The sequence below is a fragment of the Aythya ferina genome, assembly GCF_964211825.1.
Source record: "Aythya ferina genome assembly, chromosome: 5".
Classification (NCBI taxonomy): Eukaryota; Metazoa; Chordata; class Aves; order Anseriformes; family Anatidae; genus Aythya; species Aythya ferina.
In genome coordinates, this window is record NC_140301.1 from 740,387 (window position 1) to 767,737 (window position 27,351).

A 27,351-nucleotide genomic window follows, 5' to 3' on the forward strand; every position below is an offset into this window, starting at 1 on the left:
AAGTTTAGTTCAAGATCACAGAAGTAGCTCAGTTTAAGTCAGTTTGGTTAAGCAGCCTTTAACTTGCAGTCATCTCCAGACAGAAAGGAAGACAAAGGTGTCTGAGGAAGCTCTGAAGAATGCTCTAGAAAAAGAAAGCAAGAAAACCTAGAGTTTAAAGTAAAGAGTGACACCTGCCAACTTTAGTGTTTAAGTTTAGTTACAGTATATATTAAAAATTGGGGTAGACAATAGTAGCTCCTGCGGAGCTGTTTTAAAATTTCTATGGATTTATTCATACATATTCATAAATACACAATGAAAGACTCCAAACAAGTCTCACATATGAGTCTCACGCACAGAGATGGACAAACAGCAAAACACATTTTAATGCAACCCACATTTTTCCTGAGTAGCCCTTCTCCGGTCACTGTTTCACTTCTCTTTTAGTCTGCTCAGCAGATTGTTGAAATATGAAAAAATGGTAATATGAAGAGTTATGCTTCCCAACACTGTACAGAATACTTCTCAGATTCAAGTTACCACTGTCAGCCTGTACATAATTTTTGAAAATACACTATGTAATACTATACTACACAGAAAGGGCAAAATGTTTAAGAGCACAAAACATGAGGGATATCACTATAAGGTTGTTATCCCGTAAGTTTGAGGATTCTGAGAAATTAACATTTTAAACAGAAGCCAAATAGTGTATTACCTAAATGCTGTGGCTTAGTCTAACAATGGTACTTTCCTCTGCCTCACCACAAAATGTAGATGCTACAACAGCTGTGGTTGCTTGCAGTTGTTGAAATGGTAATCCACAAGCTACTGAGTAAAAAAAAAAAGTGCTCTTTTAACTTATGTGAAAAAGCACCTACCTATTTAAACAAAACTGAAATTGATATTACAAGTGAGATGACAGTAACAGTAAGAAGAAAACTACCTGAAGTTCAAGAAGTTTCCATGACCACGCACCACATGTTTCATTATCACCTCATGAAGATTTAATTTTTTTACCTTTTGATTATTTTGGGGTTGATCTGGGAGGATGCTGGGGGAGAAAGGAGGTGTTGCTTTTTTTTTTTTCTTCGATTTTTAAATGCAATTTTAGCCATTAACTTGATTTTCCAAGTCTCTCATAAGGGAAAGAACATGTTCATATATATGTATATTAAGACAGAATTTATACATTAGTTTTCCACTAAAACCAGCAAAAATACAATAAACACTAACAACACTTTTAAGGGATTTGTTTATTTTTGGTTTACAAACAAAAGGCACCCAATATTTCTGTTTGTCTTATAAAAGCTCACAGATTTAGCATTTGTTTCCAAACATGTGTTCCTATAGCAGAAAAACATTACAGGAAAAAGCAGTTTTTCCCTGGTCCCAAATTTAAATACCAGTAACTGTTAAGTGACCATGTTGTTTCTTGTTTCAACTGCTTCTCCTATTTAACCAATTAAAATACTTTCTGTAACTTGCTAGTCAGTACAGAGAATCAAACTTTCTCTATCAAAAATAAAGTTCAAGTCTGTTTCTGACCAACATCCATTACATGCAAACACTTATGAAGAAATGCAATAAAACAGTTCTGATATGGAAATAAAATATTATCTTCAGATAGAAATTTCACAGACTGACCACAAAAAACAGATGTAATAAGTGTGACACTGAATCTGCTGTCAATTAAATAGAATGACTGATGGGTTTAAGATACCAACAGTCAACAGATAACCACAGCCCCCAAAGATAAAGGTGGTTTTCTAAACTGCCAAGTGTTTAAAGAGGAGAGGTTAAGTGTCCTTACATTTGAAGCAATCCTTTTCTTCAGTTATGTATTCAACAGAATAGATTCCTAAGTAGCATGGATCAGAAGTAATCAATTAATTGGCTTCATAGTTCCCAGTATAAACAAATCAACAATAAAAGTATTATGTGTAATGGTGATAAAGAACAAAAAGTCTAAAGTCAACTGCTTCACAGAAATAATTTTCAGAATATGATGTATGTGTCTTTTTGCAAACTTCAGTCACATGCCAACACGGGAAGAGGGACATCACTGGATTGTAGGCACCTCTGAAAAAAAAGTCTGCAGTGCAGGAATGCTTAAGCATACTTTCAGATCTAGTAAGATGCTTCTGGAGGTAACTAAAAATGTAACATACCTAATGTATCTGTTAAAGTATAACATCTTCAGTCACAGAAGCCATAATTTATTTTCAGCCACAGTAAGGTCTCTCACACAAGGTGTGGTCCTAGACCTTTTAGGCTTTCCATCGCTAGCTTTATATATATATATATATACACACACACACACAGGTCATTTTAAAAAGGAATTACAGCTTAACTACTACTTACTACAGAATACTTAGCTTCAACAAGGAAGCCATTATCTTTTCAAAATGGCATACACCTGCATGAAAGGTGTTCTCTTTAAAGTAAGTTTCCACAAGAATAGCAAAATAAGTTCTTTACATACTTAATTCAAATAGGACAAAAAACTACCAAGGGCAAGTATAATGTAGCTCTTGTGTAATTAAGTCATTATTTGCCTTTCCAAGCAGATTCAAGAACATTCAAATACAGTATAAATTGATTTTAATGAACAAACACTGGGCAAGGGTGCTGGTCAGTGCATCAGTAAGAGGAACAGTGTTCTCAAATAGAATTCTGTGCAACCAGAGTTTCAAGGAATCTTTTTGTATTGCCTTAAAAAGGGACTCAGGCTTTTCTTACAACTTGTTATTTGTCTGAGTTTTACCTACCAAAACAAATTACACAGAAAAAGTTTAAATTGTTAGGTTTAAATCTGAAGAAATCCAAGAAATAGATTAAAATCTGTTAATATATTTCAAATTTTGAAGCAAGATGCCCCTTGCTCTGCTTGCCCAGTGAAACAAAAGGGTTTTATTGGGACAGAGGTGAGTGTGCTTATGCATTGGTCTATCCATGCATCAAATTTCATAGCTCAGAGTTTTTGAAAAGCGTTAAGTTCATGAAGTATTTGCTAACATTACTTAGAATTTAAGAACAGGTATCTCTCAATGAAAGCCTACAGTTTGTCCAACTACAGTTACCAATAATGTAAGTATCAACTAGGCATAATAAATTCTTCTTAAATACATTTACTTTTTGAAGTCAGAAATGTAACAATCAAGTGCTGGCTCTGTATTCCCAACAAAAACCATAAAAAAAAAAAAGAGGATGGTCAACAAATATTTCCCCCCCCCATGGTAATGTTCCGTTTCATCTTTTTCAGATAGGATCACTTCTGCTTTTGGAAAAGCAAATTGCTCATGCTGATAAACACAAATAGAATGGGGCTGATTTTGAGCACAGAACTGAATTACTGAGTGCATTCTGAAAACCAGATAGGACAAAAGGCTTTTCCATAATGAAGGGAGATTTATTTTCCTTTTAAAAGCAAAGTAGTCACCATTATGACCATACTTTGAGAAGGGAAGAAGCGGCAGAAGTAAAGAAATTATAGAAGTACTCCACTAGTTTTTCTAGGAGATCCACCAACATTTATACACTTCTGAAACTCAAAATCCTTTGCAGTTTTAGGATTTCAAAAAGAATGGTTAATAAACTAGCAATTACTATGACAATTTACCTTCCTTAACGTGGTGTAAAAATTAACAGAATAGAATAAGTATGTTAAGGCAGATTTCAATTAAAATGTTCCAAATTGCACAGTTATGTTGGTCAGTGGTCTAAAACATTCTCTCCCTAGGTCAATGATTTAAAGTTATTTAAATGCTTGTCTAACGCCAATTCAGACCGGCACTTGACCATTTTATTTTCTATGTCTTCTGGAAGATATACAATTAACAGTACATATACCATACCATATTTTGCACTCCTGAAATAATGCTTCTACAAGATGTGAGATGACTACGTTACAGGCTTTGTGTAGTTAGACCACCATATGCATAGATGCCCTAATGCTCAGTTCTCTTCTTCAGTATCTCATAGTACTGGAGGCTCTGAAGTATGAGAGGAACTTGTAACACAGACTAACCACAAAGTACCAGATATTTCTTGCCATTTGTGATCTTGCAATAAAGATACGCCAGATCAGGATCACAAGAATTGTATTGAATCCATAGCGTATATTCCTTAACCTAAAGGGGAAGAAAAAAAAACATGTAAAAGCCAAGGTACCAAGAACTACAGGGAAAAGAACATTAAAATAACTTATAATGTAGAATTTAACTTGTTCATCTATTCATCTCAACACCACTTTAATAAAGTATCTTAAGTTAGCGTATTAAGCAAGCTAGTAAGTTGAAGAACAAGCAGAGAAGGCCTTTGATTGTTCACTGCTCAAAGAGAAATGTGAAAATTCAGGAATAGAACCAGCCTTGTAGCTAACTACATGTATTACTGCTTCAGAGTTGCTTGGTAAAACCTTTGAATGCCAAGGTCACACACATTGACTCACCTCAAGACAGCCACTCACCCAAAACCAGGCTAATTTCACCCTAGCTCCCTTCCAAGCATTTAAAATAATGTATTTGTAGAAACACCTATTACTGCTGACAAAAAAGTTCAAGATTTTTCCAGCTACAAAGTTCATAGTCTCCATGGCAATTTTAAACTTGTTCCTTCTCAGAGAACTTCCTCTTTAATCCTTTAAGGATTAGGAAAAAAGGAAGTACTGTTTTAGGGTATCTGTGATTTTTAGCAAATTTCTCACGTAAAAACAGAAGCTCCAAGATGACTTGAAACCAGAATTTGCTCAGATTTCTTAAAAAGAACGTGACATCTTTGGTTCAGTAGACCATAAAAATTTGTATTTGAAAGGCAGCTCTTTTTAAGAAAATACTCACTGGTCTTATGTTGCTGCATAGGTATACTGGGTGTTATTACCACCAGGCCTTCTTTTACATAGGATGACCAGATGCCATTCCAATATAGGACTATTTCTCACATCATTTTGGCATGATCCTTTGTACAAACAATGTCACTTGTGTTCAGTGCATTTCTGAACTGCATCCAAATCCAAAACTAGAACGGGACATCTCTTCAGCTATGCCCACCATTATCAAAGATGAAATTTAAAATCTCAAATATACTTTTAAGAGATATTAATCATCTATTTTTCTTCTTTGAAAAGAGCCTCATCATAAGAGGATTCAGGAAAAATGTAGTCAAACTAAACATACAAGGATATTTACTTGGTCCTCTAGATCCCTCACTTTTCAGTCTTTTTCTATCAGCGTTAATTCTGTCATTCAAGTCCTAGTCAAGATTCAGAATTAATCTCTGGAAATCCAGAAAACCTTCATTCCCATTAAAAACTGCCTGCAAATGTAATTCAGGCTTACAACACATCTAGCTGAAACCCAGAATTTCTCACAAATTCAGATTACTTTGTTGCTATACCATGTGTATATTACAAGCATGTATTACCGCTGTGTCTCTGAATATGCTATTGTAAGGTTAACACTGGCAAGCTTAGCCAAGATTCTCACTGAGATTGTGCCATGCCAATCTCTTTTGAAGATGACCTAAACCACTTTCCCTCAGGTTGTCAGCATAACAGATAAGCAATATTGCAGAACAAGATAAATTGTTCTTTTTTCAATCTTTGATTTTTCTCTTTAAAGAATATCAACTGTCTTTATGAATCACCCAAAAATAAAACAAGTGACACTATACCAGTAACATTCTGAATAATTACAATGCATTTAAATTGGAGGAGTTAAGCCACAGATAAGAGGCTAAGAGACTTCATCTTACAGCATCAACATCAAAGTTTCCTGCGCTGCAGTGGAATGTCCATGCCTGTTTACTTGCCTGCTTCCAGCAGTCATGTTCCCAAAAGAAACAATTATTGTTGTATTAAACCACCATAGTTGAACAAACCATTCTGACCCTGTACTACTGTGTACCTTTTTGATGTTCCAGAAAGGATACACAAGTAACATCAGAAACCTGGATTCCAGTATACAGTAGCAATCAGAGCTATGGCATAAACCAAGACATACTAGGATTACTAATATAGAGAACAAAGCAAGATCTACAAATGAAGAAAGAAAGATGGCATCTGACTAAAGCATTAGAAAATGCTTTAGACAACATGCCTGGAATAGAAGAACTCTGGTGGAACTAAACAAATGCTATAAAGAACAGTAAATTATAAAATGGGAAAGTGAAATTTGACAAGGACAGAGAAACAAAAATAAGATGTACACTTACTTATTCAAGTGTTTCCGAGCTGCAGGGAGGCCAGACATTTCTTCATTCAACACATATTTCTTTGTTCCCATGCAGTAATTTTCCATGTATTCTGCCCAATGTAGTTGTCGAACATCAAAATTAAAAGTCTGCATAAAAATAAAAGCTTTCACTATTAACTGCCATAAAGTCAATCATTTCTGATAAAGATAGAAAGGTAGTTATTTTATTTACATCAGATTGATTTCATTGCAATGACAAATATTTTGTCTTTAATCATAAGAATAATTCACATTAAGATCTGTGACCCAACCACCAGCTTCTCATACAATCTATCTCCTGCAAATTTAAACTATTCCATGCCTTGTTTTTCCCTCTTCAGTAACATTCTTCTCTCAGCTTCCAAGTGCACTAGTTTCACATTTAATCTGTCCATAAAGAACTCTATTTGTTTCCTTTCCAGACAGGAAATAATTCTCACATACTGTAGAATAAGCACACTGCTCTGTACTAAGTTCACTGATAGAGATGCAGTTCTTTTAACTGTACTTGTAGTTGTACCACTATGTTTTAAAGAGTCATAAGAATATCTGCTGCAGAAGTTACTACGGTAACTTCACAACTTCAGTTTCTCACTGATGTCCAGTACCTCCATCTCAAACAATACTACAGTACAGCAGCCAGTTAAGTCCCAATAAAGACAATAAAACCTCTAGCTCAGTTTCTGAACAAAATACTTAAATGTTGCTCTGTAAGAACTTGCCTAATAGGACTGTTCTATGAAACCGCAAGCTAATACAACAGCTTGTTTACTGTTTCTGCAAGTTTCACTCCTCTGTTGTTCACAATTCCTCCTTGGTTACATGATCACACTAAAAGTCTTGCAGTGCTCAGTGATCAGCTTTGACACGTTAAAAGAGCAGAAAAAATAATCTGCTGAGCAGAGATGGGAAATCTGATGCTTAACTACTAAAAATACTGTATTTAATGACATTTGAACAAGCTGATAATGAAATGTCACCAAACAGGGCAAGTCTGAAATTGACTACAGCTTATGCTATAAAATGTAGTTAGCAACAATAAATATACAATTCCACTGTGTTTCAGAAAATAACATACCTAATCCTAGAAAAGCTATCAAAATCTGGAAGGGGAAGGGATGGAACAACAGGAAGAATAAGGTATTTCTTATGAGAATTCTTATGAGAAGTTTCATTCACTCAACTCAGGTCCTCTGTTCAACAACAGTTTTTGTTCCTCCTCAACCACCTTCAGGACTTTTGTCATCCTGCTTCTAGGTACACTTCCCCATTGCACAGGGCAGTTTTAGTTCACAATGAGTGAGAGAATTTGAGGACATATAGCTGTATTGCCAAAGCACAAGAAGTGTACCCAGAGGCTGTCACTAGTTTGAAACACAAAAGGAAACAAACAAAAAAAAAACTCAAAAACTACCTCTTGTTCCTCAGAAAAATGAGATAGTGGTCAAGAAATAAAGCTTTGTTTTACTCACGATGCAAGTTAAACCAGTAACACAGCTTGGCTACTTGACTGACATATAGGGCAACACCTGATCATGTATGATCAAGCCACCCTAACAACTGCCTTTTGTACACAGCTTCCTTCAAGGAGTCCTGTCCTTATCTCTGATCAGACCACTGATCCGGCTTACAACGCAGCCCTGTACAAACACCTTGGTACATTCAAATGGCTGTGGCAGGACTATCCAGAACTGAGTTCCTACCACGCTTCATTCCACATTGCAGTAAGCAGCATTACTGATTCATGTCATATTAGAACAATAAGTTTGTACTTCACTTTCAGTCTCCATATCATGTAGCTACTTACCTTTTTGTCTTCAGGGGTTAGCTGATTCATTAGCATAGTCATGTTTTCAGTATTCCAGATCCAAGAATTGCTCGTAAAATATTCTAGTAACATCATTGCCTTATGAAGACGTGATATTGTTTTCATCATCCTACAGTCCAAGGAACAGTGGTCAATAAAATAAAGTTTTATAACCCCGCACCTCTCTTTCAACATAACCCATCCTACTCTGTATCCAAATCATGAAAAAAGTTAATACACAGAAGTATCCTATCAGTCTAAAGCAAGATGTTACTGGAGTTTAGCTGTCCAATCTTGATATGAAAGCAGAACTTGCTGGACAGCTTTTTTTTTTTTTTAATTCTACTTCCCCATGGAACAGTAAGTTTCCTCTCTAAAACGAATGGCCAACAGAAGACAGAATTTTACCATCCTTTCTTTGTAATTTAGGACAGTGATACTTAACACTTCTCATTTCAGCATAACAAAAATCTAGCTGTACTGAACAATTTAACTTGATGAACATGTTTAAAATAGTTACACAGTGCAGAACACAGCAAGGGAGTAAATTTCCCTAACCTTCTGGCACACTGTGCAATGCCACATCTCTAAGAAGAAACTCATTTATTATGGTCAGTTAGAGACCAAGGCTTAGAACCACCAGAAATAGAGCTTTGCCCCCTACTGTTACTGCAGCAAAGAGCAGGATCTATTCAATGGGCAGATAAACCATAGCAGATCCCGCTAATTGGGTGATCAGTTCCAGGCTACTTCAAAATATGCAGAAATACCTTCCATTATCCTTTATTACACATGGGTGACAACTCTATAAAAATATCACTTGGAATGCAGAGAAATTATGTTATAAGGATCAATTTGGGCAAATTTCCCTTTGATCAGAATACCTGAAGTAGACCCAAAAAACATGAGTTATCCACTCTTAGAGAGAGTTTTCTTGTTGTAAAGGTAGGAACTTTGCAAGTGTTACAGAGCTACAGATGATCACTTAGCTTTAGTAAGTACTAGGTTGTATTTACATGAAATGCTATTACATTTCTGCTTATGGAGCTTGAGCTATTTCCATCTCAAAGAATTGCTTCCAATTTGATCCTTACAGGAGGGCACAATGGTCATTTTAAGCGGAGCAGAGGGGCACATAGGAAGAGCAAAGAAAGCAGAACAACCCAGCAGTAATAGGAAATGGCTTTCTGAAGCTAAGTTTTGTTCAATAAAATACATAGCAGCAATATAATTCCCTGATTTTTCTCAGAAAGTTGCCTTGGTACATTCATACTTGTAGAGGAGACAGCACAGTCCCAGAAACTCTTCCAAACATTTACATTGACTAACATTAATGACTGGTATCTCACTATGTAAAGGAATAGTGAAATTGCCTCTAAGTCTCATGAAACAGAGTATTATGAATGGCTGAGACCACTGAAAAAGCAAAATGTATTTGAAGTACAAAAGTATTAACACTTTCTTAAAACCTTCCACAGAAGCATATTAAAAGTCTAAAACTGGAATACAGTTCTAACAGTTAATTTCATTTGAAAGCATCTAGGAATGTCTACTAACACCCATTTATAGTTTCCCCAGCTGGGCAAGTTGGCTGTATGGGAGCTGAGTTGGAGTTCCTCTGATTCAAAAAATAATTAATAATATAGACCGTGTCCAATATATATCCTGTGCTAACAAGTTTGAACTAAACACCCCCCCCCAAAAAAAAAGGAATGATCCTCCAGCAGCTGTCTTAACAGATAAGTCTGAAAAAGTCAGAAAAATATAGACTCAGAAAGCAAAGAGCTCACTGGTCAGAATAGCCAGGAAGAGCACTTTGCAAAATGCCCTGGATAACAATAATGCGAAACAGGACAAGGCAGCTACATGTGGCAGACTCTTTTGTGGATGCCTGCCCACTGACAGTCTTAAGTTTATTTAATGTTGTTGAACTTACTGTGCCTCTCCAGTTTGTTATGTTAAACCGGAAGAATAGCTGGATTCTACTCAGAGTGCCTAGACTGCTTTAGTACAAGAAAACTTGGGTCCCTGCAAAAAACTAAATGGTATAAACGAAAATCTGAGTAAGTGTAAATTTGGAGCTTGCTACCAGCCCCTGACATTATTTTTAGCTCTTTTTCTAAGAAGAGTCTCTAACCTTCACAGGGAATCCTGCTGACTCTACTTATGGATATGGTTTTAGAACACAGATAAGCTAATTTAAAAAAAAAAAAAAAAAAAACACAACCCAAGCGGCTAAAGACAATTCTTTTACCTCAGCTACAGATTCTGTCTCACATTGGATTTAGTGACTGGCAACAGAACCAGCTAATTAAGTTCGTCATCAGAAAATGGTATTTTTTTTTTTTTTTTTTTTAGGATTAGCTTCTCATTATATCAGCCAAAATAATCAAATGTCTCCACATACTCTTAACTGCTAGATCTGACACGAAAGAAGTGACAGAAACATGTGGCTAAGGGAGGGCAGCTTCCTCAGTGACAAGTTGGTAGCCTGCAATAAATCGGCATGAAACTGTTCCCCTCTCTCACCCACTTTGCAAAAGAAAAGGAATTATAGTGACAACCTCTTATATTCAGAGATATCAGCAATAAGTGTCATTTACTGTACACTTATTCTGGCAGACTAAGTTTTGTTAGAGAGATTTTCAAACTTCAATAGCACCACATTCCTCCTGCAAATAGCAATACAGGTGACAAAGAAGAATGTGAGAAGTATGTAATGAGCCTTTCTCTCTCAGCCTGAAATTGATACATACACTTGATAACAGTTAGCTACAATTCTTCAATATCAAAACTATATATAAAAAGTCAGTGTAATATCAAATACTGTATTACACCTTCATAAGCTTAGGACAGAAAAATCAGACCTGCTGATCATAAGGAGCTAAACACTTGCTGCAGTCAGCCAGTGTGACAATATGCAAGGCTTTCACCTACGCTAGGTATAATTTTGCCTCTACTAGCTAGCCCTTATTGCCATTAGCACAAAATACAATCAAAACACAACCAATCAAGAAGCACATCACAGAAATTGAGTTTTAAGCAACAGTTACACAAATCAAGTATCCATAAATTAGGTGGGCATGTTTCTGTAGCAGACAAAAAGTAACTTGGCTTAAGGTTATCACCACATTTTCAAGTCTTACACCATCTATTTTCTCTAGGCTAAAAGGTTCTTGAAGCCAATACAAGATATCCTTCAGAAGATCTGCATTGTTAATACGCAAGTCTCTGCATAAGCATTAGAGACAGTTGGAAAAAAAATTTAAAGATTCCTCCTAAGGTATATGATACAAGTATTCATATTTGTAAAATGGTAAGTTTTTATTTAGCTGTAAGTTTTGAAGTATAAGAGAAAGAGGAATTCTTTGTTTCTAGCAGTTCTGTTGTTCTTGTAAGTGCAGAACTTTTTTTCAAAGTATTTGCAAGGGGAAAAAACAGTCATCTATTCAATGAAAATATACTGTTCACTCATTTCTGGTTTGTAAGACAGAGACTATGTCAAAGGTGCTTCATGTTAAGTTTTAAGAAGCTTTAACTGAAGTGATCTCTTTAAACCTCTCTGCACCCACCAGCTCTACCTCCTCTGTAGCTTTCTAAGAAGCAGTAGCAGAAAATGAATTGCTGGAGAAACACATAAATTACAGCTTCAATGTTTCGTGCTACTTTCTGCTACAGAATCACAGAATGGTTGAGGTTGGAAGGGACTTCCGAAGATCATCTAGTCCAACCCCCCTGCCAAGCAGGATCACCTAAAGCACACTGTGCCGGATGGCATCCAGGTGGGTTTGAGTATCTCCAGAGAAGGAGACTCTACAACATCTCTGGGCAACCTGCTCCAGTGCTGTCACCCTCACAGTAAAGAAGCGCCCTGTCATATTCAGGTATATTCCCTGTGCTTGTTCTTCCAGAGTAATTGGAAAGACCTGCTGGGTGCATATTTTCAAATGGCTTTAAGATATCAAATATACTGAGCTGCTTTTGAGAAGAGATGGTTCTGCTGTGGTAAGTCCTGTGCAAAGTTACAGGCAAGAACTATGCCTTATATTAGGCAATTAATAAGCTTTGCTATGCAAGTACATATAGCAAGCTACTGACAACACTGCCAAACTTGTACAGTGAGAATTATTACCACTATTTTTATAAAAGCACAATACTACAGAAGTCTACTTAAGTAGTTTGAAATACTAAATCCTCATTATGTCATTTGATCCTTATTGTACTTATTCCATCTACAAAGTTCAGAAGAATTACATGCATTATTTCCTCCTTCATTTTCCTTAACTCTTACTCAGAGAATTGTTAATTTCAATAATGTTTCACTAGATGCAAAAGCAATGAAAAATAAGTTTTGTCTCACTAAAAGCTTTATCTACTTCCACAAGTACAGTGTACCAGAACAATTTCATATTGCATAAAGATTTCATAGGTTACATTTCCAAAAAAATCCAAACCCTTCAATAGAAAGGACTTAGTTTTTGTGAGTGATTTTTTTATATAGTTATGAACATATTCCTTTAATTCTAAAGGGCTATAAAACCCAATTAGTTCTATTTGCTAAGAATTTCTCATATGGTGATGGTATATATCCTGACAGTATGACAATAGTGCAGTTCAACCTATGCAGCAATTTCACTGATTAGTTTTTCCTATATTATATGCAATAAAGAGCCTAGAAATATATTCATATTCAACACAAAGGGCAGATCGTAGACCATGTGAAGTCAAGTTAACACAACATTCACATTTGCTTGTGCTGATTTCATTATTTATTTTTACTACACCAGTCAAGTTGTTCTTGCTAAGTTGTGGTGCAGAGAGGTCACATTTTAGATTAAGCTAGCCCTTCACTCAGAAAAGCATTGTAACAAGCTTTAAAATCTGTAATTATGCTTCCAAGGCTTTAGAAGTTTCCTAGTGCATGCTACTTGGTAATTAAAACCAGAGGTCAACCAGACAGAATGATAACAGCAACAGTAGTACACCCCTATACTAGTACCATCTCCAGCCTGTCAGTTAAAGTAGGTTTCAAAGTACTTTGAACCAGACAATTAGAAAAAAAAAAAAGCAGAAGAATAAAGATCTGGCTCAATTTTCTGCTATTATTAAATAATGCATGAAACCCATTAGGATTTAAAATTGCACCTCTATCAGAGTTCCCCTCTATTACTCTTAAAAAAAAAAAAAAAGCTTTTTAAAAAGGCTTAAAATTAAAGAAAAGAATCCCTATATAATGAAAGCTATATAGCATGCTTACATGCTGGGCATCAAACTTCAAGTTTCAATTCCAAGCAACTGAATAAAGTGTGCTACAGTTTGCTACCTTAGCAACTGAATAATCAGTTTTTGATTTAGTTGAACCTCCCATCTTTCCTCCAAACTTGAAATTTTCTGCATGATAGGAAACCTATCCAGCCACTACTACATAAAACTAAAATTAGGAATACTCATATAATTTATACTTCACAGGCCAGAAGATACATCTTTAATGTCACCTCTTGTACTAGTACTGATTAATATTTAAATTCTGTGTTTGAACACTAAATAGGAACTCCAGAAAAAGCCAAAAACAAGATTCAATGTTTCATGCCTGTTGAGTGTTCTAAACAATGTGTTTATTTATAGCCTTGTTTTACTCCCATTAGGTTAAATACTTAAAAGACTGGACTTCCAAAGACTGACGTGACTCTGGCAGCATTATTTCCCATTTGGAAGACAGCAGGTTGATATCTGTAGTATAATTATTTTTTAGTAAGTGATGGAATCTTGACATGTATCAGGGAATTTCTATCAGTTTTTATGAAGAACATTTTATATTGCAAAAGAACATAAAAGCTAGGAATTCATGCTTAATACCTTCCTTTGATACATAGAGCTTAAAATCTTTTCAATGCAGAGATAACTGCACAGGCACAGCTGCCTGTCCCTACTGTTGCTGTGAGTGCTATGCTATTGATTAGGCTTGGAACAATGGAACCCAAGGCAGTTTTTACAAGTGTTTGCCTACAAATGAAATACAAGGAGGGGAAAAATTTATTTAATACTTAGCACTGGATCAATAAAAGGTAGCAATGTAAGATAGACCTAGACTACAGGACAATGAATGAATGCTCGCTTGTATTAATACACTGTCACCAAAGTGAAGATTTTAGAGTCTGATGACAAATACTTTTGAAAACATAATATATGCAATGAGTTAAGATCATATGGCTTGGCAAATCTGAAACGAATTGCTGTGACATTTTATATTTTTTTCTATGTAATCTAGTTTGGCCTATTTAGGCAGAATTATGCAATTTTTACCACTTCAGAAGTTAGCCAGCTAGTAGTGTAATTATTATAAACTGAATGGAATGTTGAGATGATACAAAGTATGCCAGATCAAGCTGTATCATCTACAGGAATAACCCACAGTTATTTACTCTTCCTCCCTTCCATTTTCAGTTTATAATAGCAACAACAATCTTAATGCCAACCACTTTCCTGAGTTTAATGACTGACTGGGATTCTGACCTGAGATACATCTTGGACAACATTGGTGAGTCAGACATTAATCTCTTAGAAATGCAGTCAATGGATTGTTATTGCTTATAGTTAGTAAGTCTAGGTAGTACCCATGCTGTGTCGTCTTCATCTCCACCACCTTATCAAAATATTTTTAGCCCTGTCCTTCTTACCATGGCTTATGACCTGTCAATCTGAGCAAAACATCGTGAAAAAATGCAGGCAATGTATGGGAGACTGTGGTCCGACAGAGATGCAAAAGGGAGTTTGAACAAAGACTCATGCTAGGGTGCCTTACTGCACCGCTTAACGGATTTGTCGTGTAATTCAAATATAGGTGCTTTACTGTAGGAAAAAATAAGGATCAACATTTTAATTATTTATCATTCAAGAATGAACATAGTTTTTCTAGATCTTATATTCTGTTTACCTCGAATACTCAACCCCACCAAACAAAATATCCAACAAAAGACATCCTCATTTTTGCTAGAAAGTTTAAATTCACTTTTAATTCAATGACCTATTCTCAAAGAGAAAAAAAAAGAAATAGAAAAGGTGAGTTTTAGTCACACAACATTCAGGGAAAGAAGAAATCAATATATACCATAGTGTAAGCATAGCTTTGTTTAAGTAAGAGTAACAGAAGAGACAGAGCTAGTCACCATTACCTTGGGCTTCTTCCAGTAATCCTGAGGTAGATATCATACAGGAATGCTGGGGCCTTATGGCTTACAGCAATCCAGTAGTGATATAAAAGGTGATTGGAAGTTAGATTAACATTGGGCCGTCTGAAGGCCTGTTCGAGAGGATTCCTCTTGAAAGTAGAAATTACATGGTATTCTGAGAAAGAAAAGTTGCGTAACAGCTTTGATGGTAACCATGTAAAGTTCAATGGTTTTTAAAGTACATTACAGCGTACAATATTTACTTTAGTATGCTATTTAAGTAACCATCCTAACTCTAATAACCACAAAAACTAAAACAGCTATAAGCCTTAAACCTAAGATACTGTTAAACTGGTTCTTATTATATCAAAGTTTTTTATACCTTTATCTTCAGAATATTTTACTGCAGCTTTACCGTAGCTTCTCTTTCTGGTCCTCTTCCCTACCTTCAGTTGATTTTGAAAGTTCACAGCAATTTCGGTTTATATAGCATGTAAAGCTATTCAAATATCCATCTGTATTTCATAAAGAAGGCTATTCTAACCTTTTAAATGAAGAACTCTTTAAAGAAGTAGGCTGAGGACTTTGCAAGCATCTGAAGTGCATTTCAAATTACATTTAACAAGTTATCCATATTTAAGCTTGTCTAAAATCATTGTTAGGATTGGACTCCATGTCAAACTCTCATTGACAACTGAAAATTCTGTACATGGCAGACATGTACATCTTAAAGTATATCAAAATTCACTTTATCTTCGTAGTCATCTCTTGTAATTTCATTCCATTGCTTACAGGAAGTCTTTAAATACCCCAATTAGAATTGCAATATAAATGAAGCCAGCAACTTTCCAACTTCAGCTGAAGCGATAAGGCTTATAAATATAGATACATAAATCAGCAAAAGCAAAAAAGGGTGAAGAAAGTTGTCAAGAGAAATAACATGGATTTAAGTATTTAAGATAGAGGAAAAATGATGATCTTAACTGAGAAATTATTTCTTTAAAAAAAAAAAAAAAGAGCTAATTAAAAGCTTTACCATACCAGCCAGCTTGCATTGCTATTTATTATAGAAGTCTATTACAGAGCTCTTAAAATGTGGGTTACATTTTAGTCAGGATATCTAAGATGAAAATAGGTGGCCCTACTTTCTTAGAGATTACTTTTCCCTCAGCATGTATAGAGGAAGTCTCATATAACCATCTAAAGATTAAGAGCCACCTCAACCAACAATTAAATGAAGTTAGACATAACAAAAAAGCTTCAAGTGCAAAACTTATCATACACCCTCAATTATGCATCTGTATAAAGTAATCCCAATTTTGAGCTGTTTACCCATATATTTACAGGAAGGTTGGCATTAAACCCAACATTAGCACTACTCCTCTTGGCAATGCTTTTCTTTGCACACTACCCGCACTCTACAGATTAAGTCATTGAAGCATCAAGCAGAAAAATCAGTTCTGACATATTTTAAAGAAATTGAATTTAAAAAAAAAAAAAAAAGAACAAAATGGAAGTGATAACTCTACAAGGAGAAAAAATTAACAGAAGAGAATGAAAAAGCACAATGCACTGCAAAACTGAGTTATGGCTGTTATACTAATTTCAACTATAGCCTGTGCTTTTATTACTGATCTTATTTTTCTATTAAAGCTCATAAAAAAAGAAATATGGCATACCAACTTCACTCCAGTGGAAAGGGTTGGTACCACCTGTAGTACAGTTATATACCATGATATTTCTTGGTCTGGAGGGGAAAGAGGCCAAAGAGCACATCAGAAGACCAAAAAACACACAAAACACATCAAAAGCCATATCTAAAGTTACCTTTGCCCTCACCATTATTTATATAAAGCAAAAGTTGTCAGCCTCACATTAGGTTTTTCGCTTCCTGAATCCTTCCAGTATTTTAAGCCATCTTTAACTACTGTATATACGATAGCTTATAACTATGTATGTGTATATACACACAGTTTATATATATATAAATGACAAATGTATATTTTTTCCCTAGAGAAGGCTTTGTCTACAGTGTTGTAAGTCATACTGATTGCACTGAAGCCCAGGAAAAAAGAAATCAGGTATAGCTTATACAATAGTATCATAGGTGATGTCTTCCTCTTCATCATTAAATGTTGGCCATTATCCTAAGTTACACTCTGGTGGACTAATGCTGTTAAAACCTTAGAACCCCTTTGTCCTAGACGAAAGCAAGACACTGATTAGAAGTTCAATAGAAGACTGATTTACCAAAATGCACAGTACCATCACTTCAAAGTATTCAGTACTTTCTATCGTCACCTGCTGTACCTATTAACTCCAGAATACCAGGCTGCAGCCAGTGTCATATTGACAACAACATCTACTGGAACAAGATCTGCTACCGCACCATTGGTAGCTCTCATTGTTCGAAGAATTCCTTTTCCTGCCTTAAAAGAGAGAAAAGACAAGACCCACCAGTAAATCACATGAAATTTTGCTGCTTCTAAAAGGAAGAAAGATTTTTTTCCCATTACTTACAGCAATGAAGAGGCCACTAGGTCCATTGAAGTTATCAATCCATCCCTATCACAGGTAGGAAGGAAAGGTTTTAGTTACTGTAGTGAAGTCAACAGTTTAAAGTGAAAACTTGACAACACAGGAGAGCAATACCAATTTCCATGTCTCTAAATGAAGTTCTTCCATAGTAACTTGTTATATCATCAGATTTTGCTACAACTCAGACATGAGTTGTATACATCTGTAGTTTCATTGGCTCCTCCAAATGACCAGCTTGCTTGCTTATTTTTTAGTTAATAAACTGCAAAGTATTTCCTACATAATAAATAGTGTTGAAAATATTTCACTAGCTTATATCAACTCAGTTTAACAGTCCATAGCAAAACTGCTTGTTTGTTCTGTTTTTTTTGTTTGTTTTTAAGTTTCACAGACATTTTCACTCAACTTCAATGCTAACGTTTAAACATTATATGTTTAATTAAAATTCATATACTTACTGTCTGACATATACATACATTGTACCTACTCAAAAAGGCATGTGATGTTGATGTGTTTTTAAGTGCTTAAGAAATATTCAGCGTTGAACTGGAAAAGCTGTTCCAGCACTACCTCCCATACCAGAAGAAGCATATAGCATATATACTATACATCAATATAACAGAGTACATAAAGCTTCTACTATCTCCTGTCTTGGCTAAAAGAAGTGGAGTCCAAACATTTTTACATCCTGCAGACCCCAGATTCCTTAATGATACTATTCAGCTATTGACACACCAAAGCACCTTGAAGAGGGAAAATAGATGAAATAACCTTACTTCAAGATTCTGTATAACTATATTGTGTGCAAAATAGTATCTCCCATTGTAACAGGAGTGTATTGTTCTATGCATAGAAGTAATTTATCCACCTAAGCTTCCCATATACAAATGTGGTATTTGGTATCTTCTGCATGAGAGTTATCTAGAAACAGACAAGCCACAGCTTTAAGTTTAAAAGATTTTCCTCTACGAAGGTCACTACATACACAAGCTGTCAGCATGTGCTACAGTTTACAGGTATGAGTCATGTTAAAACTCAACTTACAGGAAAAGGCTCCTTCCAGCTAGCACCAACAATAGATGGCCTTATAATGGCTGTGTTTAATTTTGCACCTTCTTGCTGTACTACATATTCAGCTAAGGCTTTTGTATAAGTATATGTGTTAGGCCTATCGCCGATCAGTTTAGGTGTAATATCATTCACTAGGCCATCATCCATCCACCTACAAAAACAAAATAAGAGGCAAGTGTAAGTTACTGCATACTATTTTACTGGGGAAGTGAAGGAAAAATGATAACCAGATCAATCAAAAATAATTCTGCAATTAAAATACAATCTTTTCTTCAAAAGAACATACAGGAAAACATAGAAGTATTATCATTACCTCAGTTCATTTTTAATGCTAGTGCTATTACATCTATAGTAAGTAGTAAGATTTCTTCCTTACCTTGATAATTATGAAACTAAAAGTGATTAACTTACAAGAAGGTAAGATTTTGTATGACATGGAGGAAGGGATAGACTGATTTATAGATAAGATTATTATTAATTACATTACATGTGACTTGTCCATTTCACTCAGGGCTTGACAGCTACTAAATAAGACTACTAGGTAAGATCTCAGGACAGCAAATGTACACAGTCAATACAGAACAAATAACTTTACCCTAATAATATCCAATATAAAGTCTATAGAACATGGGTATTCAGAAAGCACCAACATTAAAGACCTAACAGAACTGCTTGTACATTTGTTTCTGAGCAGTTAAATAATAGTATTTCAGTATATCAGACTGATCTTGCAATGGCCTTAGGTGGAGGTAGTGAAGGTTGCTGCTAAAGGTGAGCTGCTAACTTAGCTCTCTGTCCTTCACAGTACCAGCACCAGTACATTTAGAACAGTGCAGCTTTCTTCTGTTTGTTTTTAATAGCTCCTGATCTAGCTCCTCATACAGAAGGCTTCAGGAATAGCCTGGAGCATCTCCCTCTTTCAGCACCGTTCTACACCTAGCTCAGCTTAAAAAGAAACCATGAAACCTTAACCTATTGCCCTTACAGGAAAGGGTAGCATCAGCCTTACGTTAGACTAACAGAACATCATATGCCAGTTTCTTCATCTGTTTCTTAATCATTGTTTGGTACTTCATTACTAGGAAGCAAGTGGTTACAGATTACTGAAGTAACTTGGTAAAGCAACACATACTCAAGAGAATCCATCAGTTTCTTGGGATCAACAGGAGGTGGATAAACAATTTCTTCAATGTGTTTTCGATTGCAATATGCATACGCAGTCGAAACATGTATAAATACTTCTAGATTCGTCATTTGGTGTGCCAATGAGAGGAGCTGTTTTGTGGAAAGCACATTTAACTGAACAGCATCTCTGTTGATTAAACAGAAACTTGATTAGTAGAAAGCAAAACAAAAACAGCAAGCAAAAAGGAATAACTTGTCAACCCCCTAATTCTTTCCTAAATGCTTTGGTGGTGGATGTATATACAGTAATTCTAATTTCTGGACCCCTTCCTCCACCCCCTCCCCTCCCCACCAAAATCACTATGGATAGTAGTATCCTAGCTTTCTACTCAAAACAATATGACACATTCCACCTAGAAATTTCTGTGTTCAGGATAACTTTCCTAAGTTTTACCTTGTTCTTATTGGCATCCTCATGCTCTGTTACTAAACAGGCAATGTCAGAATATTGATCTGCTCAAGCTAAATTCTAATCCAGTAAGTGTTTCCTAAAATGTGATGGTACAACTGCAACAGGACACCTAGCTGCCAAAGGATATAGATGCCAGTCAATTTTAACAGCAGCCTTGAGCTTCCTAGGTCAAGGCCTCAGAATGAAGGTTTAAGGGGCTAGTAAGCTGATCTTCATGTAGGATAGCACAAGACTCAATAGTACAACAGGATTACAGGAAGGAAAAAAAGTGAAAGGAGAAGAAAAAAAAAAAAAAAATCAAGATCCACACTTGCATCCCTCCAACCTTCACAATGCTTCTCATTAAAACAGAGTCCTTAAGTACACTGTAGGAGACTAGGTGTATCTCTACATTTTGCACTGTATCAGAATACAGCTTATGGACCAACTGCTGAGATGATTATTATGTATTTCAGACCTTTTCTCCAGCCTCTAGAAACTGTAAACAAGGCTAGTGCTTGTATAAACATACAAATCAACTAAGTTTTAAGAATACTGCTAAATAAAACCTCATAAAAATCTTTGCATTGGTGTTACAGTTTAAGGCTTCTTTATCACATATTATTACTAAAACATCAGGTGTGCAATGGACAAGGAACCCTCATCCCAAAGCAATTAAGTCTAGAAAGTGTTACTTCTGAAAAAGTTACTTTATCTAAAATAAGGTTTTGTTTTGTTTTTTTTAAGTCTTCAGTGCTTCTTTCAAAGAGGTCAAAGTTCATAATCATAGCTGCAAGCATCGTTTTAAGATATAGAAATACAGAGCCAATACAAATCAGGAAGGGTTCCAAAATAAGCTGGAGTATTCGCTTTCTTGGCTTTATTCCTATCACTGACCCTGAGCTAAATACTTTGAACTTTACATCAATTAATCCTATTAATAAATATAGGAAGGCTGCTGTAAGTGATATTCAGATTTGTAAGGTTCCTCAAAAAAAAAAAAAAGCCATTCTAGCACATCTGCTACATGTTCCAGCCTAAAATCCTTCCTAAGAAACTAATTAACTAATTTTCTGTTTTGCTAAACAGTGTACTAGGCCCTCCAGGAAAGTGTAAAACTGCCAGCTTTCTGAATCAAGACCTTTCCACCAGTTTTTCAAATCACATTAAAGTCCTAGACTTTTGACAGGTTGGCAGTTCCCTAACATTGAAGGTCCATGAAATAGCAATAAATATGGGCTACCTTATGTCATTTCAGTATACAGTACAGCACTCTCAGAGGTAATGCCAACATTTAAAAAAATCAAAATATTTCTCAACTCAGATTTTCTTTACCTAAGAGTTGCTTTACATTCATAAAAATTGGAGTTATTTTTCCAAAGTCATTTCTCCAAATTGTTTATTTATTCTAGTGTTTCAGCACTAAATCAGGTTGTTTTTTCTAAAAAGCAGATATCTTTTCTTGCTTTAGAGAATCCTTTTTTTTTTTTTTCTGTTGTTTATTTCTTTAATAAACTTTGTACAAGATAGAAGTTACTCAATTTTTAGTCTTAAGCATTCTCCTTCTGCACCTAATTCTCCCTACACCCTCCAATGCAAACTTGCATTCTTCTTACTGGAGGACTTTCTGAAGGCTGAGCAACATTTAATTCACTGTTTGTTCATCAAGTAAAGAAAGCAAGTACTAGAGTTTCCACCCCCATCCCAGTTTTGGGAAAGTCATCCTCTAAACACATACACTTGCTAACAAGGGGAGCTAAAGGAATAGTTTGTGTTCTCTTACACAAAAAAGCTCTGATATCAGTAGTGAGCACAGTACATACAGCTACAGATTATTTATAGCTTCTTCAGCCATCCCAGAAATCAGAGCAACACATGAGGTTAGGAAGACTTGGAAAAACAACATATTCAAATCTCTCTCAACAGCTTCCCTTCAAAAAGGGCTTTAAAATTCAGGTACAGGAATTTAGTAAAAAACACTAAGGGGACTATAACAGTACAGAAATCATTTATTTTGCTTCTAAGCACCAAGAATAGATGTCTTTTTGCCTAAAGCTTTTTAAAGATGTGATTTTTTTTTTTCCATGTCAAATAGCGTAGTATTCTAACTGCTGGCAAAGCAGGTTTAAATGATGTCTTCTGTGTTTCTATGAAAAGCAAATGAACACCCAATAGCAAGTTTCAGGTAGGGAGAAAAGGTTAATACCTGACGGGGAATCATTGAATTGACCAGACACACAAGAACAAAATGAGGTTAGTATGAGATTAGACAGCCTGAATATCTGCAAGATTTTGCAGACACCTGAATTACTCCTTCCCTCTGAGTACCATCAGCTTACTGAACTAGAAAGTACAGTATTTTAAACTCACCTTAGTGTTTCATTGAATCTGACTGTAGCAGCACAGTGAAATATAATATTAATGCAGTCTATAAGTTTTTGTTTGATTGGGATACTTAGGTCCAGTTCAGGCTGTGTAAGTTCACTTGTAATTACTATTATTTTTTCTTTGAAGTCAGGCTGCTCCTCTCTCAACCTGTCAAAGAGCTGTCAAAAAAAAACAGGATTAAGAATTCAAACTAATACCCAGTGAAGATAAAAGGCATGTTTTATAATTGGAGATAAAAGACATTTTCTGGCCATATATAACTATATTGCCTTATTTCTCAAGATCAGTAGTGGTAAGATAGTGTTTTAGGTGTCCTACAATACGTTACTGACTTACCGTGAACATACTCAGTGATGTCGTTCATATACATTTTATCCCAAGTGGTGAAAACAGAAGTATTGCATGCGTTGCACAGAAAAGCAGTGAGATTTCGATGTATACTTTTAAAAAATTTTTCTAATGCTCTTGCCTATCCTTAAGATAGGATCTCTCAATGTCAGAAGAAACAATTAGACACACAAAATTAAAGCAATTTTCAGTAGCAGTCTAAATACCGTTATCTTTTCTTTCAACAGGGGAAAGATGACAGCTTAGCCAGTTTCCAAGGTAGATAGTGTCTATTCAGATTCTTGCAAACCTGCACAAGTCATTCTGTTTCTCAGATTTAGAAAGCTTTCATCAAACTTGAAAAAAAAAAAAAACACACAACCATTTAAGAAAATCATTGACTTGTGCCAGTTCTGGGGAACTTCCAGATTAAAAATCACAACAAAACATCTGTTTCCCTGGCCAGTTAAGAAAGAAAAAGCCAGGGTTAAAGGCTGCTTGCTGCATTAGAACATCTAAGCAAATCCTACCCATTTAAGGGTAAGATTTCTTCACCCACAACTGTGTTAACTACATTCATCATACACCCTCTTAATTAAGTGGATTCTAATCATGCAGCCTAACACACTGGTAATCAACATGCAAGTTTTCCCGAGCAAAATACTATGGGACTGAAATAAAACACCTTTTTTTTTTCCCCCTTTTTAAACCAGAGCAAACCCTTCTTAATTGCACACATGCCAATATTTTACAGTGGTAATACTACAGTGAGAATATGGATCGTATCCAGTGCTACAAGTCTTGGACTGATCTCCCAAGTATGAAATTTCACCTTAAAGCACAAAGTTGCCAAGGCAGCATTTAAAGCCTGTGATTCTTAGTGCTTACTTAAGTGTTGGAAGCCTTTTGTCATTTTTAAATAAATTTGTTATATTTTTACTTGGAACAATGTTGCCTGACTCTAGCATACCGAAACCACTGCCCTTTAACCATACTAAGATGTGTGACATGAATTATAATAGAAAGCAGTCTCACTGATAAACCTTTAAAAAACACAGAACCTGTATGGCTTTTTTAATCTGTATGTTCTGCTCCTTTTCACATCCATAGCCATACATCCTTATCACATTACTCATACTAGCACTAATACCAGTACAAAAGGGAAGTAAGAACAAACAGCTAGAGTACATGCAACACATGACAAGTTGTTGTGTTTACATAGGAATTAGATATTTGAAGTCCAATGGAAACAGAAACCTCAATTTTTTGGCCTATTTGCAGATCAGTTCATCTTCACTATTGCATTCACTCATTTAGACTAGACTCTTCAAGAAAGAATGCCCAAGCATCTGTAGAACCAATTAATGGGCCCATCTAAATCGAAAAAAAAATTAACAGCAGGGCCCTTGCAAAAGACAAATCAAGACAACAGGTCCCATTAAAAATGTTCAGTGTCCTTTGGAGGCATCCCAGTTAATCTATACACTTTCAAACCTATTTTGCCTAACCATGAGATAATGGCAGAACAAACATCTGGTTTTAGCTATCCCTGTAGATAGTTGGGGAACAGCATCCGCTTACACTCTTCTCTAGGGACTAAAATATAGGACTACCTCAAGCACTCTTTTTTTTTTTTAAATCAGGACATCAGATCTGAACTTGTTCCAGCAATAAATGCTTACCCAGCTTAAAAAAAACACAGATTGTTCTAACTGAGCACAAGTCACTATAGGCTATAAGCAGAAGATTTGGACTGAAATGTAAAAGCCTCTTACAAGACATGAGCTTCCCAAAACCTACATACAGGGGCTTAAACTTCAGCGAAGCTTAAGTCAGCCCAGACCAACACTACTCTCCCTCCCCTCTGCCTGAATACTATCCAGTTTTTACTTGGCTAATAGTGTATACAAAGGATGGACTGAGAAGCTTTCTCCTTTTGGAGTTCAGTTTGAAACTTTGTTTTGGAGAATAAAAAGTGATGACTTCATGTACAGAATTTGAAACTGGATTTTAAGACAGAACCCCTCTGTAGCTCATTCTGCTGCATTTTATAACATGGTACTGAACTGCAAGCAGATGCTTTTGGGTAACGAGCTAGAGTTTTGACAAGGTTATTGAGAAGAGTTTATGACAAAGCTATCTTCTCATCCGCTATAATCTTAACCAGTCAGAGATGTAAGGAAATTCAGAGTCCTGCTTTAAATAACTTACCTTCTCATGCCCTAAGTGCAGTCATACTCTTACCAAGACCCTTTAAGCACCCTCTAAGCACACACTTTGAACAAACCATACTGCATCTGAAATATTAAACTGCCAACCCTGCCATCCCATAAGAGAGGAAAGCACAATAATAAACAAACCCTGTTTTACCAAAGTTTATGCTAGAGATCACTCCATTATAAATGGGATACACCATATTGGAGAGGGGCAATACAGATGCAGTTTAAGCTATTTAAACACCCTGTTGAAAACATATCTCCTTGCATACCAGTAGATCCAACAACACGTTCAAGAGAAGCGAAGCAGAAAAGAAAATAAGGCACATGGAGAAAAAGCGACCTGAAACCCTCCAAAGAAGGGTCTTAATCTAGTCTTGGAAGTCCCAGTCCACAATACCTTTTGCACTTGATTACACGTTCTCTTAACAAGTTTTAACTCAGGTATTTGACTTCTCAATCCTACATCACAGCTGAACACCCTCCTTCTAAATTAAATACAGAATAATTTTCCTTAATGGCACTTGTTCTAGAATAACAGTTTGAAAAACTGTCACAAACACTGTAAGAACCTAGGTTTAGGATTTCTGCTAGAACAAAAAAAGTAACTATTTTGCTTTAGGTAAACCAAAGTTGCTTCCAAAGTTGCTTCCATTTCATTATGAACAAGATACAAAATGACAAAAATGCACTTTGTGAGTACATGATACATACCTTACAGCTGGTTATTTCCTGTATTCGTGCTTCAGGTGTCTGCCCCGATTTGTGTCTTACCAATACATACACTGCTTGTACTTTAGGACAAGATCTGAGCAGCTTTTCCAAAAGCACTTTTCCCATGAAACCTGTAGCTCCTGTCAGGAGGACATTCTTTCCTTCATAGTATTCAGGTATGGAAACCATTATGACCTTAAGAGAAGTTAAAAAAGCAAAAATATATTAATAAACCTCTAGGAGCCCAGATTTGCCGAAGATACATAAACTGCACAGACGCAAACACTGAACTTCATACCTGAAAGAAACTTTTACCTGACTTTTTTTTTTTTTTTTTTAAACCTATAACCAGTGCCTAATGTCTTTTATTTCCCCATGACAGTCTGAAGAGTCCTACAGGGTCAGCACAGTCATTCCAGATCTTATTGTAAACTGTCTCAATTAATAGTTTCTTTAAGGAATTGGACATCCACCTCATTTAAGTAGCTCAATTTTTAGTCTGTTTTTATCTGTGCGCATGGTCCTTTAAGACTAAGTGGCCATTCCATGTAAACAAAAGGTCATATCATTGAAATATAATCACAAGTAGATACTTCAAATATGTTGACACTGGCCCTGGCATTTTTGCCTGAGTGAGCCAAGTCCCCTGTCAGTATTAGGCTGAACCTTTCTACAAAGGATGCTATGTCACAGAGAAGGTAGCTGATTGTTAGTTGCTTGGCATGAGATCTGTTGTTTTTCCGACTGATTACAAAAAACACATTTCCACAGATGATACAAGGTTCTAGTCTTTTCATCAATTGAAAACTTATCCGAAAAAAAGTATTAGAATTCTTACACAGAATGAAGATTTAAATATGCCTTCTAATGAAGCAAAGAAAAAGGAATTGACCTCTGTGCTAAATTTGAGTAACAAGTGTTGTAGGCTTTTCTTTTGCTTCAGTTACTATAAAATTCTTATTTCTCCCCCAGCAACTGCTTGGGGACCATATCTAATTCTAGATACTAGAAACTGGAACAACTCCTAAGGATAAATATAATGCTCTCTCTCACATGACCTTAATGACCTTTAGAATTCAAACTGTGCCTCAGGCCAACTTCAGTCCATTCTGTGCAGTCCAATACACTAATGTCTTCACCAGAACCTTAAAAACAACTTACTGTTACTGTACAAGACCATGTACAAGACATGGCTATAGTTCCATGATGATATATTAACCTTTCTAATTAGACTGTCATAAAAAATAACAAGCTGATATAGTAGAATTACTATAGTAATAGTAATTATAGTGGTGAGGCACTGGAACAGGCTGCCCAGAGAAGTGTTCAAGAC

General features: G+C 35.7%; 1 protein-coding gene across 5 annotated transcripts in view; it reads right to left on the reverse strand.

Moving 5' to 3' along the window:
• Positions 1 to 1,220: 1,220 nt before the first annotated feature.
• Positions 1,221 to 27,351, reverse strand: part of FAR1 (fatty acyl-CoA reductase 1) — a 37,967-nt gene continuing 11,836 nt past the window's right edge. For 3 of the 5 annotated variants that reach the window (XM_084519834.1, XM_084519832.1, XM_084519833.1), the window contains exons 2-12: positions 26,019 to 26,213; positions 22,744 to 22,919; positions 19,930 to 20,109; positions 18,771 to 18,948; positions 17,709 to 17,753; positions 17,490 to 17,617; positions 16,868 to 16,935; positions 15,192 to 15,363; positions 8,020 to 8,149; positions 6,193 to 6,320; positions 1,221 to 4,112 (exon numbers count right to left, since the gene is read on the reverse strand). In XM_084519834.1, the coding sequence (XP_084375960.1) occupies positions 3,950 to 4,112; positions 6,193 to 6,320; positions 8,020 to 8,149; positions 15,192 to 15,363; positions 16,868 to 16,935; positions 17,490 to 17,617; positions 17,709 to 17,753; positions 18,771 to 18,948; positions 19,930 to 20,109; positions 22,744 to 22,919; positions 26,019 to 26,207 (1,557 nt within the window). In that variant the 5' untranslated portion in view covers positions 26,208 to 26,213 and the 3' untranslated portion in view covers positions 1,221 to 3,949. The remainder of the gene's footprint in view (positions 4,113 to 6,192; positions 6,321 to 8,019; positions 8,150 to 15,191; positions 15,364 to 16,867; positions 16,936 to 17,489; positions 17,618 to 17,708; positions 17,754 to 18,770; positions 18,949 to 19,929; positions 20,110 to 22,743; positions 22,920 to 26,018; positions 26,214 to 27,351) is intronic. The other 2 variants (XM_084519835.1, XM_084519836.1) reach the window with 1 other exon arrangement.